This window comes from Cylas formicarius, unplaced genomic scaffold (assembly GCF_029955315.1).
Source record: "Cylas formicarius isolate icCylForm1 unplaced genomic scaffold, icCylForm1.1 PGA_scaffold_7__23_contigs__length_41026272, whole genome shotgun sequence".
NCBI lineage: Eukaryota > Metazoa > Arthropoda > Insecta > Coleoptera > Brentidae > Cylas > Cylas formicarius.
In genome coordinates, this window is record NW_026844352.1 from 26023499 (window position 1) to 26037455 (window position 13957).

The 13957-nt window shown below is 35.6% G+C and overlaps 1 protein-coding gene across 1 annotated transcript; it reads right to left on the reverse strand.

Annotated features, from left to right (window-relative positions):
* Nucleotides 1–577: 577 nt before the first annotated feature.
* Nucleotides 578–3968, reverse strand: LOC132705492 (helix-loop-helix protein delilah-like). The gene has a single exon (XM_060676094.1). The coding sequence runs from the start codon at nt 3450–3452 to the stop codon at nt 2763–2765; it is 690 nt and encodes a 229-aa protein (XP_060532077.1). The 5' UTR covers nt 3453–3968; the 3' UTR covers nt 578–2762.
* Nucleotides 3969–13957: the final 9989 nt, after the last annotated feature.

The following is a 13957-nucleotide window of genomic DNA, read 5'->3' on the forward strand; positions in this document are numbered from 1 at the left end:
GGATCCCCTCAGCCGTTAAATAATAATATCGATGGAGATTTCTGACATTAATGAAGCGGTAATTATAATGTTTCGTTTGGTTGCCCGTTGATTTTATTTTGCCATGAATAAGTTCTTGGTCCAACATAGTCCATCAAAATAAAGCCGCTAAGTATAAAAATATTTGCCGTAATTTAATTTTTATGTTTTAAGTTGGCATTTATAGGAATTTCTCTCGTTTCGCTTGCTATAACTTTATTTAAGAATTTGCATTAAAAACCTGATATCAAATTAAGCCAGCTTACGAGGAACCAAATCAGTTTCCATTAAAAAATTTGTTTATAATGTTATCTTTAAAAGTTATTGCCTAATTAAACGGGTATATTAAAGGCACCTACTTAAACAGAACAAAATTTAAAATAAAACTTTTACGTACAAAAAACAAGTTCGGTCTGCATTAATTTTGCATTAATATGCTGAACCGCTTGAGAGTTACATAAAAAAAAACCGGCAAGTACATCGCAGTTTTAATTTTATTAAGTCATTAAGTTTGATTTTGGGTCGGAATGATACAAAAAACTTTTCAGTAATGGTCTTTATTTAAACACTCTTAACATGATTCGCACAAAATATGACACAATATAAAAATAATATTTTAAATAAATTTATTTAGGTAACAAAATAAAAGTTAAATTTTTATTTTACATTTATAATATCTATGAGGCAAGTCGTGTTTTAATGTTTCTATTTATATCAACTCAGTTCTTTTTTGTACCACTATTATATTACGATATTTCAGACAGAATAACATAATAGGTAAAATAATATAATTGTAGTATTATGTCAGGTTTAAAAGGAATTGTTCTAATATATCGCGTCAATAACCTAAATGCACTTTATGATTTTATTATTATATTACATATATCTCTGATGGGCCATTTTCCGAATTTGATGGCTACTTAAACAAACGAACTAAAAATGGCGTATTTAATCTTAAGTAAAGAAAATTAAATAATCTTAATTTCTCGAATGGGTAAATATGTCTTCTTTTTTGTGATAGTTTTTAATCGTAAGAATGCAGTGAATTTATAAAAGTAACGTGAGATAATCGTTATTTGATATTTTAATACAATTAGTTAATGTGCTTTAAATTCGATCAAAAATCGTGCTAAATAATCTGAACTACCTACGATAACGTTATTTCACAAGAAAAAGCTATAAAATTTTTTCTTTAAAAGAATTTTTGCCTTTACTTGAAAAACATGCACTAATATCGTTAATTTAAAAAAAAACTAATCAAAAGAAATTGCTTTAATCACAAACATAATTGAAAATTCATTACCACTTCTAAGAATAGGAAATATTTTTTAAATGTGAATCTTTAGCTCATCTAAGCTTAGTTACCAATTAAAGCGAACTTTATCACGGTAACTCGGTCTCTGTAGTATTTTTAGTTTTTCCATACAATTATGGAAAATTAAAATTAAAATGAGGCGATTTAGCACAAAACATGTAAAATGTTTTCACGTTGTTAATAATTTTGTTTCCTTTCTTGAGAGAGTTAATAAATTTAACTCGCGGAATAAAATTAATTACATATACATTTGACAAAAAAAACTAATAAGCGGACAAACAAATATTTTCGTCGACAATGTTGCTCACTGCCAAATGAAACTTTGCAATTTTTTTTTCAAAAGATAACCCAATTTTTGTATTTATTCGGTCAATTACCTCGACAGAAAATTGTTACAATTTCTTTGCTTAATTAATTAATATTCGCGTTTAAATTCGCTGGTGCAATTAGCATTTATTTTTGCATTAAAGTAATGCCCCGATAAGGAAAATGGCACTCGACCAACACCGATTTTAAAATTTCGAGTTGTAAAAATTTAAAAATATGCCAAGGCTCGAAACTGCTTAGAGAACTTTTATGGATTAAATGCATTTTTACTAATACAGTAAAAATTAATATTTGGGAGAGATACACCCATTCTTCCTATGCAGTATCGGATAACTTCGTGAGTTATTGAGGTTTTTTATAATTTAACAAAAACGAAAATGCACTAATGTTATAGAAATTCGGAAGTATTTAAATTCCGTTTTGACATTTTAGTTTTTTCACATTATAGTAAATGTACAAGTAACATTTATTGTCTATAAACAAGCAAGAACAAATTGTTCCGTGGAAGAGGTGAAACTAATATTTATAACCACTCGGGTGCCTGCAAAATTTTAACTTACAAAAATTATTACCTGCTGCAGAGTTTCAATGCATTCACTTCATAATGAAATTATGGTTCTAAGTTTTTATATATTCTTTTCGAACCAAAATATCAACGAAATTTTGGTTAGTTGGCCAGGTAAAATTTGTTGCCATGTATTTTTCTATTAAGTTAAGTATACCACCATTTTTAGTCCAATTTCTAATAATTTCAGGTTATTGACACTTAATAAAAAGATGTTCCAAAAATACTCGCGAAGTATTTATTGCACAAAAGTATTTCATACCAACGCATACCTAATTTAAATAAGTAAAATATCACAAAAATTACAAATAAATAAGGCCTGGGGCTTTATAACATAATCCTAGACACTAATTTTTAGTGACATCTCTCTTATGCCGACATACGAAACACAATTATCTGCAAATTGCCGCTTTATTTTTGCGAATGCCCGCAAAATTCAAATCCCGCAAAAACTCACCTTGTAGAAGGATCAATCGCAAATTATTCTAAAATACTGCGCAAAATTATAGTGCCCATAAAGTCTCAGTTACGTAAACGTTACGTCAGTAAGAAGTCGTTTAGATCTGCCGCCTCCAGCGCATGTTCCGTGAAATCGGTGTGCAGCAGAGCCGGTAGTGATGGGTCGCTGAAATCTACGGGCGACAATGATGGTTCTAGGAAGTCCGGCGATGCCAGTAACGAACCGGAATGATCCGATAGCGACAGAGACTCTCCATCTGACTCTAACAGCAAACAGTCCAAATCGGAATAATCGGTGCTAACGAATTCGCTTTCCATCGGATTGTTCAAAGCTGAACTGAGCGCGTTAATATATTTCATTGCTAACCTCAGAGTGGTGATTTTGGTTAGTTTTTCGTTGGACGAGGTGGTGGGTGCTTGCATGTGAGGAATAACCATTCGAAGGGTTTCGAACGCTTGATTTATCTCTCGCATTCGGTTTCTTTCGCGTGCGTTTGCCGTTTTGCGCCTGTATTTGCTCAAGGGTGCTGCTTTCTGCTTTTGCTTCGCATGGGATTTGTTTATTTGTTTCGAATGCGTTTCCAGTTGAGCTTCTTTCGCGAGTTCAGTAATTTTTCGCATCGATCTGGGCCTCAGCGAATATTTATCTTCTTTCGGACAGCTAGCATCGCTATTGTTGTTGTCGTCCGTAAACGTCGCTTCGGAAGAGAGCCGCTCCCGAAGCTCGCTGTAATTTAACAGCGAGTCCATAGTGTCGACAGCGTTCATAACATGGAAAATGGAAAAAGAATTCTCATATCAGCGTGCAATTCGTTCCGTTTCGTATCATTTTGAGAGCTTTCCGCCAAATCGCGCGAGGTTCGTCGCCTAATCGACTGTCGAAGTCACCACGTATCACCACGAAATAATTGTCATAAAAGCACTATTTTGTTAGAGTACGGGAAAATTGTTAACCGGCCAAGTATCCTTAACCATATAAATTTACGTAAGACTCGCGGACGGGTCTCGAGGCAATCTGCCCGTACGTGAACTGAAAGCAAATGCTAGACGTCTGGCCAGCGACTGACTGAGTCAACCGGATCGAAATCGTGGGCATATTACGGCCGGGTCCCCTACCACGAGAGCACGCGTACCTCTATAATGGTTATAAGAGTGGCCAACCGAGCAACGATGATGAATTGGGGATCATTGTTGTGAAGGAGGAATAAAACGGGCGATAAAGATCTTTTAGTGTAAATGATTAAGAGCTCAGAGATATGTTTGTGTGCTCGGAAGAAAGGTGTCATTTAGCGGTCAGCGTTACCCGTTGTCGTTGAGAGCTCGATGATGGTATAATAATAAACTGTTTCTGGAGAAATGTTTTGAATGACAACTTCGACATCTAAGACTCCTGACCCCCGTTCTCATAAATTGGAGACGTGAATTCGGGTAGTAGTGTTAATAGCATTAACGACAAGAAGCTATGTAATAATAACAGAAATAACAATAATCCATTTTTACTATTTATTTCATCCTGGGTCGGTTGTTGACGAAGAGAAATTGCTAGCAAGTTTGATTTATTAACAACAAATAGTGTCACAGTAGCTTATAGACATTTCTTTCAAAAATTAATTTCTACAGTTCAGTTCAGTTCAGGGCTTTTCTAGTATATTGATTCCTTATAATAACTATATACGATTTTTGTTTTCGTTTTGATTGGGGTATTGTGATAACTGTTTTCATTATATTTGAATCTTTTAAGAACTATAAAATATGAGCTTGAGCGGCTTGCGAAAAGTCAAATTTGAAAAATAATGAAAAATTGTTATAGCTATAATAAAACTTGTTACAGCTATGTTAGTATTCTTTATGAGGTTATCACGGTTATTAGTAAAATTTCAATTCTGAATATTCCTGGATATTTCAATTGGAATGATGTCCAGAAATGCTAAATATTAAATTTTGTAGTGTACACTAAGAATAACGGAAACTATAAAGATCGTAGTTTACACTATTAGACCATCCTAAAAAACACAGACAGGATTCCGAAAACAGCAAACCTCCTAAATGTAATAAAATAAGTGTATTTTCATTCATGGCATGCATGGCAATATCAGTGATTGTCCCTTTTTTCTCCTCTTTATTAATGAGGAGAATATCTGGTCTGTTGTACGCGATCGTTGTATCTGTTAGTACTGGACAATCCCAGTATAGCAGATGTAACCTATTCTCGAGAAATGATTTTGGTTCATATTTGTAAAATGCAGGCGTATCTTTCGACAAAAGTTCCCATTTCAAGCCCAGTTGTTGATGTATGATTTTTGCCAGTTGATTCTGCCTTCCTAAATCTGCTCGTGCGCTACACCCACCCCTTATGTGTTCTATTGATTCTCCAGTATTGCTACATTTCTTATATTGTCGATTGGTGTCGATTTTCAATATATGTGTTTCATAATTTCTAGTTATTAATTAATTAATTAATTAAATGTAATGCTCGCAATACAAGACAATGGTCTTGTATTGCGAGCATAAAGTCCTTAGTTTCAGGATCAAGATAGCCCTTATGAAGTCACTGTAGTGATAATGTTTTGTCGTTGAATTTGTTTTCGAGTGTTAGAGGGTATTTACCATGAAGTGCTTTTTCCTTCCAAGTTTGTATTTCCTGATCTAGTGTTGATATTGTATCGGTTACTATTGGAAAACCTAGGGGATCGCCCCGTGTGTGAGGCGGGGAGCTCTTGAAGCCTGGGCGAGAGACCGGGCCGCGGTGGGCTGGAGAGTTGCTCCGGGAATGAGGCAGTCGCGGCTTATGATGGATGGGCCCGCCCTCCCTCGGACCAGGGAGCTGCTTAGACTGACCAGAAGGGACTGTAGAGCACTAACAGAGGCCTACACAGGACATTGCAGGCTTAGGAGGCATCTTTGCTTGCTTGGCATTGGAGACGACCCGGAGTGCAGGTGGTGCATGGAAGCGGAGGAGACCCCGTATCATCTGCTCACCGAGTGCCCCGCCTTGACATGGGCAAGATTGGGAGTCTTCGGAACAGCCCTGATCGATCCGGACTCAGTGCACGGTATTGGGCTAAAGGAGTTGCTGACCTTCTATAGGAGGGGCGGCATTCTAGACGCCCTCTAGAGCTGCCCGGGGGCACAACGGGCCCATCTGGAGGCCTAAGTGCTTGGACGCCCGCGAGGGCGCCCCCCTTTAATAACAATACCAATAATACCAATATTGGAAAACATAAGTTGAGTGTTGTGAAGTTTTATCAGCGCTTCTTATAGATTGGATTATATGGTCTGGGGATCCTTGTAATTTCGGACTAATTCTAGAGACCTCATTTTTCCAAATTTTGCTTATATTTAGCACCTTGCCACCTTCTTTTCAAGGGATATAAAGCCGTGATGTTGATGAGTTGGGGTGTAAATACCTGAATTTTATTAATATATGGCGAGTGGTCCCATTTAAGACTTCCAAGTCAGTATTGGACCATTTAACTATTCCAAAGGAATGTGTGAAAATAGGTATCGCCCAGCTATTAATTGCGGCGATGACGTTTTTGTTGGTTAGTTCGGTGTGCAACACTTTAGTAATCCTTTTTTGTATTGTTCAGTGAACTGCTGCTTAAGTTGGGAATGGTCTACTTTCATGTTTTATGGTATACCAAGATATTTGTGTAAAAGGCCGGGTTCTAGGTCTGCGATGTCTTCGAAAGATTCTTCTTCTTTTTCTTTTTCTTCTTCGTTTTCTTTTCTTCATGCCTATTGGTGCGCACTTATTCGATCCAGATGACATCTAAAGATCGTCACTGAATGTTATTATTATTATGGTTATTCTTTAATTCACGCAGGTAAGTCAAGATTCCAGTGTCGGTGAAGTGTTGTCACAAATCACTGGAGTTTTGCGTCTAATGTTCTATTGTGATTTTTTGGTTTAACACCTTTCGCATTATGTTGCAGGTTGATAGGATAACTGCTTTCTGGAGTTGCGTAGAAAGGGCTTTCTGCGGCTTCCATATTCCGTGCTAACTTCGTTGGATTTCCCCCGTCGCTCCAATTATAGTGGGAATAGTCTTGATCGCCACTGCACCCCAGGTCTGCTTCATGTCCTCAGCTAGCGACATGTATTTGTCAACTTTCTCCTGATGTTTCTTGTCAATGTTAGTGGGGCAAGGTACGGAAATGTCCACCAGAGTAATATTTCGATGGTCCTTGTCATATATCATGATGTCTGGTCTGTTGTGTTGTACAGGTCTATCTGTTTGTATTTGTTCCAGTCTGCCTTTTATAAGGCCGAGTTTGTGGCAAATCTCGCTGTGTATTATTTTTGCAACGTTGTTGTGCCTGGTCGTATACTCGCGCGGTGCCATCATTTTGCATCCACTAAGAAGGTGTTCTAGGTTTTCGTGGCCCTAGTCACACATACGACATCTTGTATCGGTTATTCTTTCGTCCTTAACGATGTATTTCAGGTAAGATTTTGTAGGGATGATTTGATCTTGAATTGCACAGAATCCTTCGGTCTCTGGGAATATGTTGCTTCATGTCAGCCATTCCATCGTAGCTGGGGCGTCGATATATTCGCTGCTAAGGAGGTGTGGGTATCTGCCATGCAATTCTTTCTCTCTCCATCTGCTTTGAAGGGTGGCGGTATTGTAATCTTGGTCACATCTGTATTCCCTATTTTTAAGGTTGAGTGGCGATATGCTTCCATCCATTTTGATAACAGCTCTATGCAGCGCCGAGGACGTTTCTTTACCACAGAAATACCGTCTGAGTATCTCCACCTGACTCTTGTGGCAGAGGCGTATGTCAGTTATTCCCTTTCCGCCTATCGCTCTAGGTAAGTGGAATCTCTCAATGCAAGCTTTGGGGTGATGTTTGCGGTATTTTGTGAAACAGACTCTTCTCATGCGATTGAGTTCATCCAGGTCGGTTCGGGTCCACGGAACAACACCAAAGCTATACGCAACAACTGGGACAGCATAAGTATTTATAGCTGTGATTGTATTGTGCGCCGAAAACTTAGTTCTGAGAATTGATGAGGCTCGATGCTTGAATTTTTTTACCAGCTGTCGCTTTACTTCGTCCGTTGCAATTCCTCTGGCTTGGGCAAATCCAATTTACTCATATGTCTCGTGCTTCCGCATGGCCTCAATGGTCTCCCTTCCCGATGCTTGAATTAGCCTATGGCCATCCGACTCTTTCCACTCTCCCCTTCTTATGCAGTTCGTCTTACATTTGTCCAATCCGAACCTCATTCTGACATCGTTAGAGAAAATCTCTATGCACTTGATCTGCTTTTTAAGGCCTTTTTCTGTTGTTGAAAAAGTTTGATGTCATCCATGTATATTAGATGATTTAGCGTAATGTTGTTTCCTAAATCGTATCCATTTCCTATGTTCCTCAGAGCAGTCGCGAGTGGGTCCCCTTTGGATCCTAATGGTTATTTTTTCCTTTATTATTATATTATCCTTTATTATTATTTTTATTATTTTTAAGGTTATTATTATTTCTATTATTATTATTTTTTTTTATCAGTCATCAGACTCACTAATCTCTAGATTAGTTGGGTAATTTTATAATTTTCATTTGTCAAATCGCAACAACTTTGAAATTTGTTTTTACTCACAATGCACATAATGCACCTTTACTTTGCTGAAACACAACTATTTACCAGTATCACTTATTCTTCGAGAATAAAAATATTAGGGGAGGTAATCTTCGCGAAACATATTTTGTCGTACATTCATAATAACATGTCTCAGAGAGGTATTGAGTGTACGCTAAAATCTTTGTATCACATTGCTGAATGGAACTCGGTAATTACTTATTTTGTGGTTTGTCGGCCCAAGCTTTACAAACCTTTCGTTCTGCCATTGTAATGAATTTTTCCATTACACGTACCGCGTCGAACATAACCGTGGACATCGAAAGAACAATAAAGAAGAAATTTTTATCTCAATAACATCTGAATGTATAATCAGGAGGCGATTGTCGGCTAACGGCTCTACCGGATGGTTCGCTTAAAGTGTATAGAGAGTTGACTGTTCCCAAATCGATCACAAAAATGGTTAGTCGACAAAATAATTTAATTTCACTTTGAAAGCTTTACAAAAGAATGTTTGCAGGAATATGAGGTACAATTTTAGATAGTCGGGCATTCGTTTTGAGACGTTTAGTTTTATTAGTCGAAAAGAATGAAAACTTCAATTATTGGTAAATGTTCAAATTTTCGTCAATTGAATGGATTTTCAACAGTTGTTCAAAAAATGTGCTCTTAATGATACGTTCGAATTTTAGTCGAATTAATAGCAATAATTTCAAAATTTTGAAAATAATTAATCAGAATAATCAAATATTAATTCATCAAACAAACAAACAAAGATGAAGGAGAAGAACTTCAGTTAACAATCACTCGGCATAGTGAAAACAACACCGAAAGCTAAAATATTGCGAGCAGTAATAATACACAATTAAACTGGAGATTTAAGCCATACACACAATGGTGGGAATTAACATATGAATCGTGGATAAAACCGCACTTCACATAGTGATACAAGGAGAAGCAAGAATTGGACTTTATCGTCTTCAGAGGTTCCTTTGGGAAGACATAACAGAATGCTAAGTTTTTTAGACATATTCTCCTTTTGTAATTTTAATCTATAAATTGGTAGGTATTGAAAACAAAAGTCTGATTCGCAAGACGTTGTACAGGCGTGTTATTTTTTAATTTCTGATGTTTTGTGCTTTTCTGGATATGGAAGAGCAAATAATTTTCTGGACAAATGTGGTGCGGTAGCTAGGCTGCCCTTAAGCCGACCTCAATAAAGGTACGGTCATATCTGAATCAATTAGGCAGACTGATAACCGGATACAAATGATACAACTGCAATCATGACGGTTCATGTAGTAACCACTCAGCAGACTATGTATTGCGAAACCAGAGATCGTAAAAGTAATTTAATTTTTGAGGAAATTAAACTTGTTGCGTTTAGTTCCTAAAAGAAACTATAGAATACACGAGTCAAGCTTGTAGTTCAATAACTAAGCAGGTAGTTGGTGATCTTGGTTAGTATTTTTGCGAGTGGTTCGGGAGATTACACGTCAACACTCTTTAAAAAAAGATTTTATTAGCGATAGCTAATTAATAAACTCCTAAGAGAGCAAGTTTAGTGTTGAAACCCGAACTTAACAAACAACATAACAGTGTAATATAATTTTCACAGTTAAAAGAAATAATGGTCAAAATGGAAACATACATTCGATTTTGCATATACTGAAAAATATCACTAGGAATTAATAAAATCTCGTCGGGTGTAATCAAGAGGTATCGATCGAATGGAAAACGTAACGGAACCACTGATAATTGCAACCCGCAGGTGTGAATATGGAATTGCGATCGGATCTTTTTTCTCATACAAGTTTGCGCATTCACCCTGTAGGCGTAGCGATCTCCACCCGAAAAAGAGCGCCTTCGAGATATGTAATTAAAAATGAAATAAAACGAAGAGGAATTCGTCTTTATCCGTGAATCGTTTTTGACAACCCGTCATTTATTTTGATTACATTGCATATTAAAAATTTGTAAACGAATCGACGCGTTAAATTTCACGCGAATAAATTTATTGACCTCCCGCGAAATTTAAGGGCCTCCGAGGCAACGGAAAATTTTATCTTAAAATTCGCCCTCTAAAATAAAATTTAAGTAAGCCGCGACGCTGGGATTTTAATCTTCTGTTGTTCAAGGTAGAATAATTTGGGAATATTATTGTATTATTGTTGTATTAAAATATTTAATTCTGTGTCTGTGTTGTTCGTTCCAGAGACCTTGTTCATTTATGGAAGAATAAACTAAGACGCTCAAACAAAAGTCACGGATTTTTTCCTATCTGTAAAATTGGACAAGATATTTGGACGGAGATTTCTGTATATGAAGGCATATTTGATTCACTATCGCCATGTTCGTGCAAATGTTGTTTAAAATGTATAATACAATATATTTTTGTATTTAAACTTCAACTACATGAAAATTTAGTTTTTTTTTTTAGTTAATCAACACTAAGTTTTAATTTGTTGTACAGTTACTATTAATATTTCACTAATTTTTCATAAAATTAAAAATAAACTCAAGCAGTGCCTAATAAACAATAAAATAACTTGGTTCTGTTTTTAGAGCGAATTGTATACGGACGTTCGGTATAGTCTCCGCCTATTATTGTTACACGTTTTTTTAGACTCATTTCATTTGTATCTCTAATGGTTATAATGTTCTATATTTTGAGCATTATATAGTGCATATCTATTTTTGTCACAAATTGTGTTGTATTGTTTTGTAACCTTTTAGATTCAGGAATTTGCAAAGATATAACCAGAAAATATGACTCTTCGTATTGAGTTACTTTTAATGTTTCTGTTTCCACAGAGAGTAAAAAGTGGATACCTGAAATGAGCAATCGGATGTTTTCGGAGATTTTACCGCACTGTTTGAATTTTGACGTTTGTCAATTGTGACGGTCATGTCAGTTGTTTGAAAGAATGAACCCAAAAACTAATACACAGAAAAACGTTATGCAATATATCAGACAATTTAAATACTGCGTGCTGTAAGCTACAATTAAAATCGAGTGGACTAGTCGGTAAATAAAGTGAGATTTATAAAATTTCCCACAGAAATTTTACATATCGTTCGCATGAACTTGAATGGTTTTTACAGTTTTTATATTAATATCTTGCTAAGACCAATTTTACGACTTTCAAATATCCATCTCTCGTCAGTAAAAATAAAACAAAATTGAAAGTTAGGACCTGCGTTTTCTTGCTTATATGATCTTAATAATTCAATCCTATTAAAAGCTCTATCCTTGGATGATTTTTCTTCCAATTACAGTCTTATTATTTAAATAAACTATTTAATGATTAATTGTTAAACTTAAATAAGCAACATAATGTTTTGAAATTCTTGTTTATTCCTTTGTTTATATGACATATCCAATAATAGCGTACACAGTTAGGAAGAGACAACAATAGCAGAACCGACCGGAACTATAAACGAATAGGTTTAACGGCAACTAGTTTATATTTTATTTGATTGGTACGAAATTTAGTAATCCGATAATCTGTTATTATTTTTAATATGTTAAATTGTGATTTTTTTGTGACGGTCGTAGAAAAAGTATAGTTTGCAACACGTTCGGTAAACTCTTTATCTCACTCGTTTATCAAGCACTCGCTCCGCTCGTACCAAATAAACTCGTGAGTTAAATAGCCGCTTATTGCACTTGTTGCATAATATACTATTTCCTACTGCCTAAACTGAAATACCCAACTATAAACTGATCAAGTACGTGCAAAATCTCACTTTAACGAGTCAGCTTCGTTTACTACCTTTACTTCGTTTAGCTATAGTATTTTGACGTTTGTCAGTTCAGTGAATGCATTCTTGTTGTGTTCCAAAAATGTACACGAAAACCAAGGGTCGTAGAAAAAGTATAGTATGCAACACGATCATAAATTTATTTTACTCGCTTTGCGGAGGTCAACATTAACATTGTTTTGTTAGTAACCCAGAGGACGTATGTATGATGTTTTTTTTTAGCTTTTAATTTTTAGGCTTTAAAGGACAAAATTGGAGTTATGCGACAGTATTGCCATTAAAATCCCAGTTTGTAAGTGGAGTGGGTATCGCCTTTTTTCCGAACAACTTTGCGATTTTTAGTAACTATACTTTGTACTTTGTACTGACATTTTACCTATAATAAATATTACGTTTTATTGCATTTGACATTGTTAGTTTATGAGTATTAAATGTCTAAAATCTACGAGCGCCCTATAGATCAAACTCTTTCAGACGTACCGATAAGTTTAAGTGTTATTGCTGAGAAGTTAAATGATCTGCTCACAAAACACAGCCGGCAAGAATATAAAAGCTGTGACCACTAAAGGACATCTTGGACAAGTTTATCTTTCCATGATTGAAATATTTTATTAGGCGTTAAAACTCTGACGGTTCTGGTTTTATTGAAGCTTGTTAAGATTATCACGTGCTAAAACATAATTTTATAAATACGCCTCAAACTGTTTAATTCCAATTTTGGAGAATAGGCAAAATCAACTTTATAAGCAGAATAAAATGCAAAACTTATGCGATAGGTTACAAAATATTTTTTTGTTTTTGATATTTAAATGACGACGGAAGTGATGCTGATGTCTCATCACGAATTATATTTTCAAAATTTCAAAGCACTCATACTAATTGACATCTATTTTCAAAAACATATAAACTAAACATTCACTCACATACATTTAAATGCCTTAACGTGTTAGTGCATTCGCAGTAAATAAATACAATATTCGATAAAAATGCGGGGTTTGAAGTTCGGTAATTAGAATCCATTCGTAAATTTTAGCTCTCGGATGTTTTTAATCTATTCTAAGGAGATTTTATTATTTGGAATATCTGAACTGAAGAATCTCAGTGCTTTATTAGTATATTATGCAACAAATGCGATAAACGGCATTTAACTCGAGAGTTTATTTGGCACGAGCGGAGCGAGTGCTTAATAAACGAGTGAGATAATGAGTTTACCAAACGTGTTGCATACTGTACTTTTTCTACGACCGTCACAAAAAAATCACAATTTAACAAATTAAAAATAATAACAGATTATTGGATTACTAAAGTTCGTACCAATTAAATCAGTTCTTTAATAGTATATTATGCAACAAATGCGGTAAACGGAATTTGACTCACCAGTTTATTTGACATGAGCAGAGCAGAAATAAACGAGTGAGTTAAAAAGTTTACCGAACGTGTTGCATACCATACGTTTTCTACGACCGTTAGTTTTTGGGAACATTTTCGCAAAACAACACGAATACATTCACTGACATGACCGTCAGATTTGACAAACGTCATAATTCAAAGCGTGGGAAATATCTCCGAAAACATCCGATTGCTCCCAAACCCGTGCTGTAAAACCCCGGGAATGTCCGAGGTGGCTCAGATTTGTGGGAAGTGACACTGACGTGGTAAAGTGACGCTTCGCGCACGCTAGATCGGTGCTGCGTACTTAGGTATTTTAGAGACGGGAATAGAAAAAGTATATGACGTATACTCTACTAGGTTGTGCTAACAAAATGTCTCTGGCTTTTATGAGAGGCGTACGACATAGGCAAGTAGCTAAAAGACTACGCCAATGGAAATCTTACAGTTCTTTATATGTAAATAACTTACTCACGATAAAATCTTCATTTTTCGAGATATTTAAAGTTAAACATAAAGTACAATTATTTTG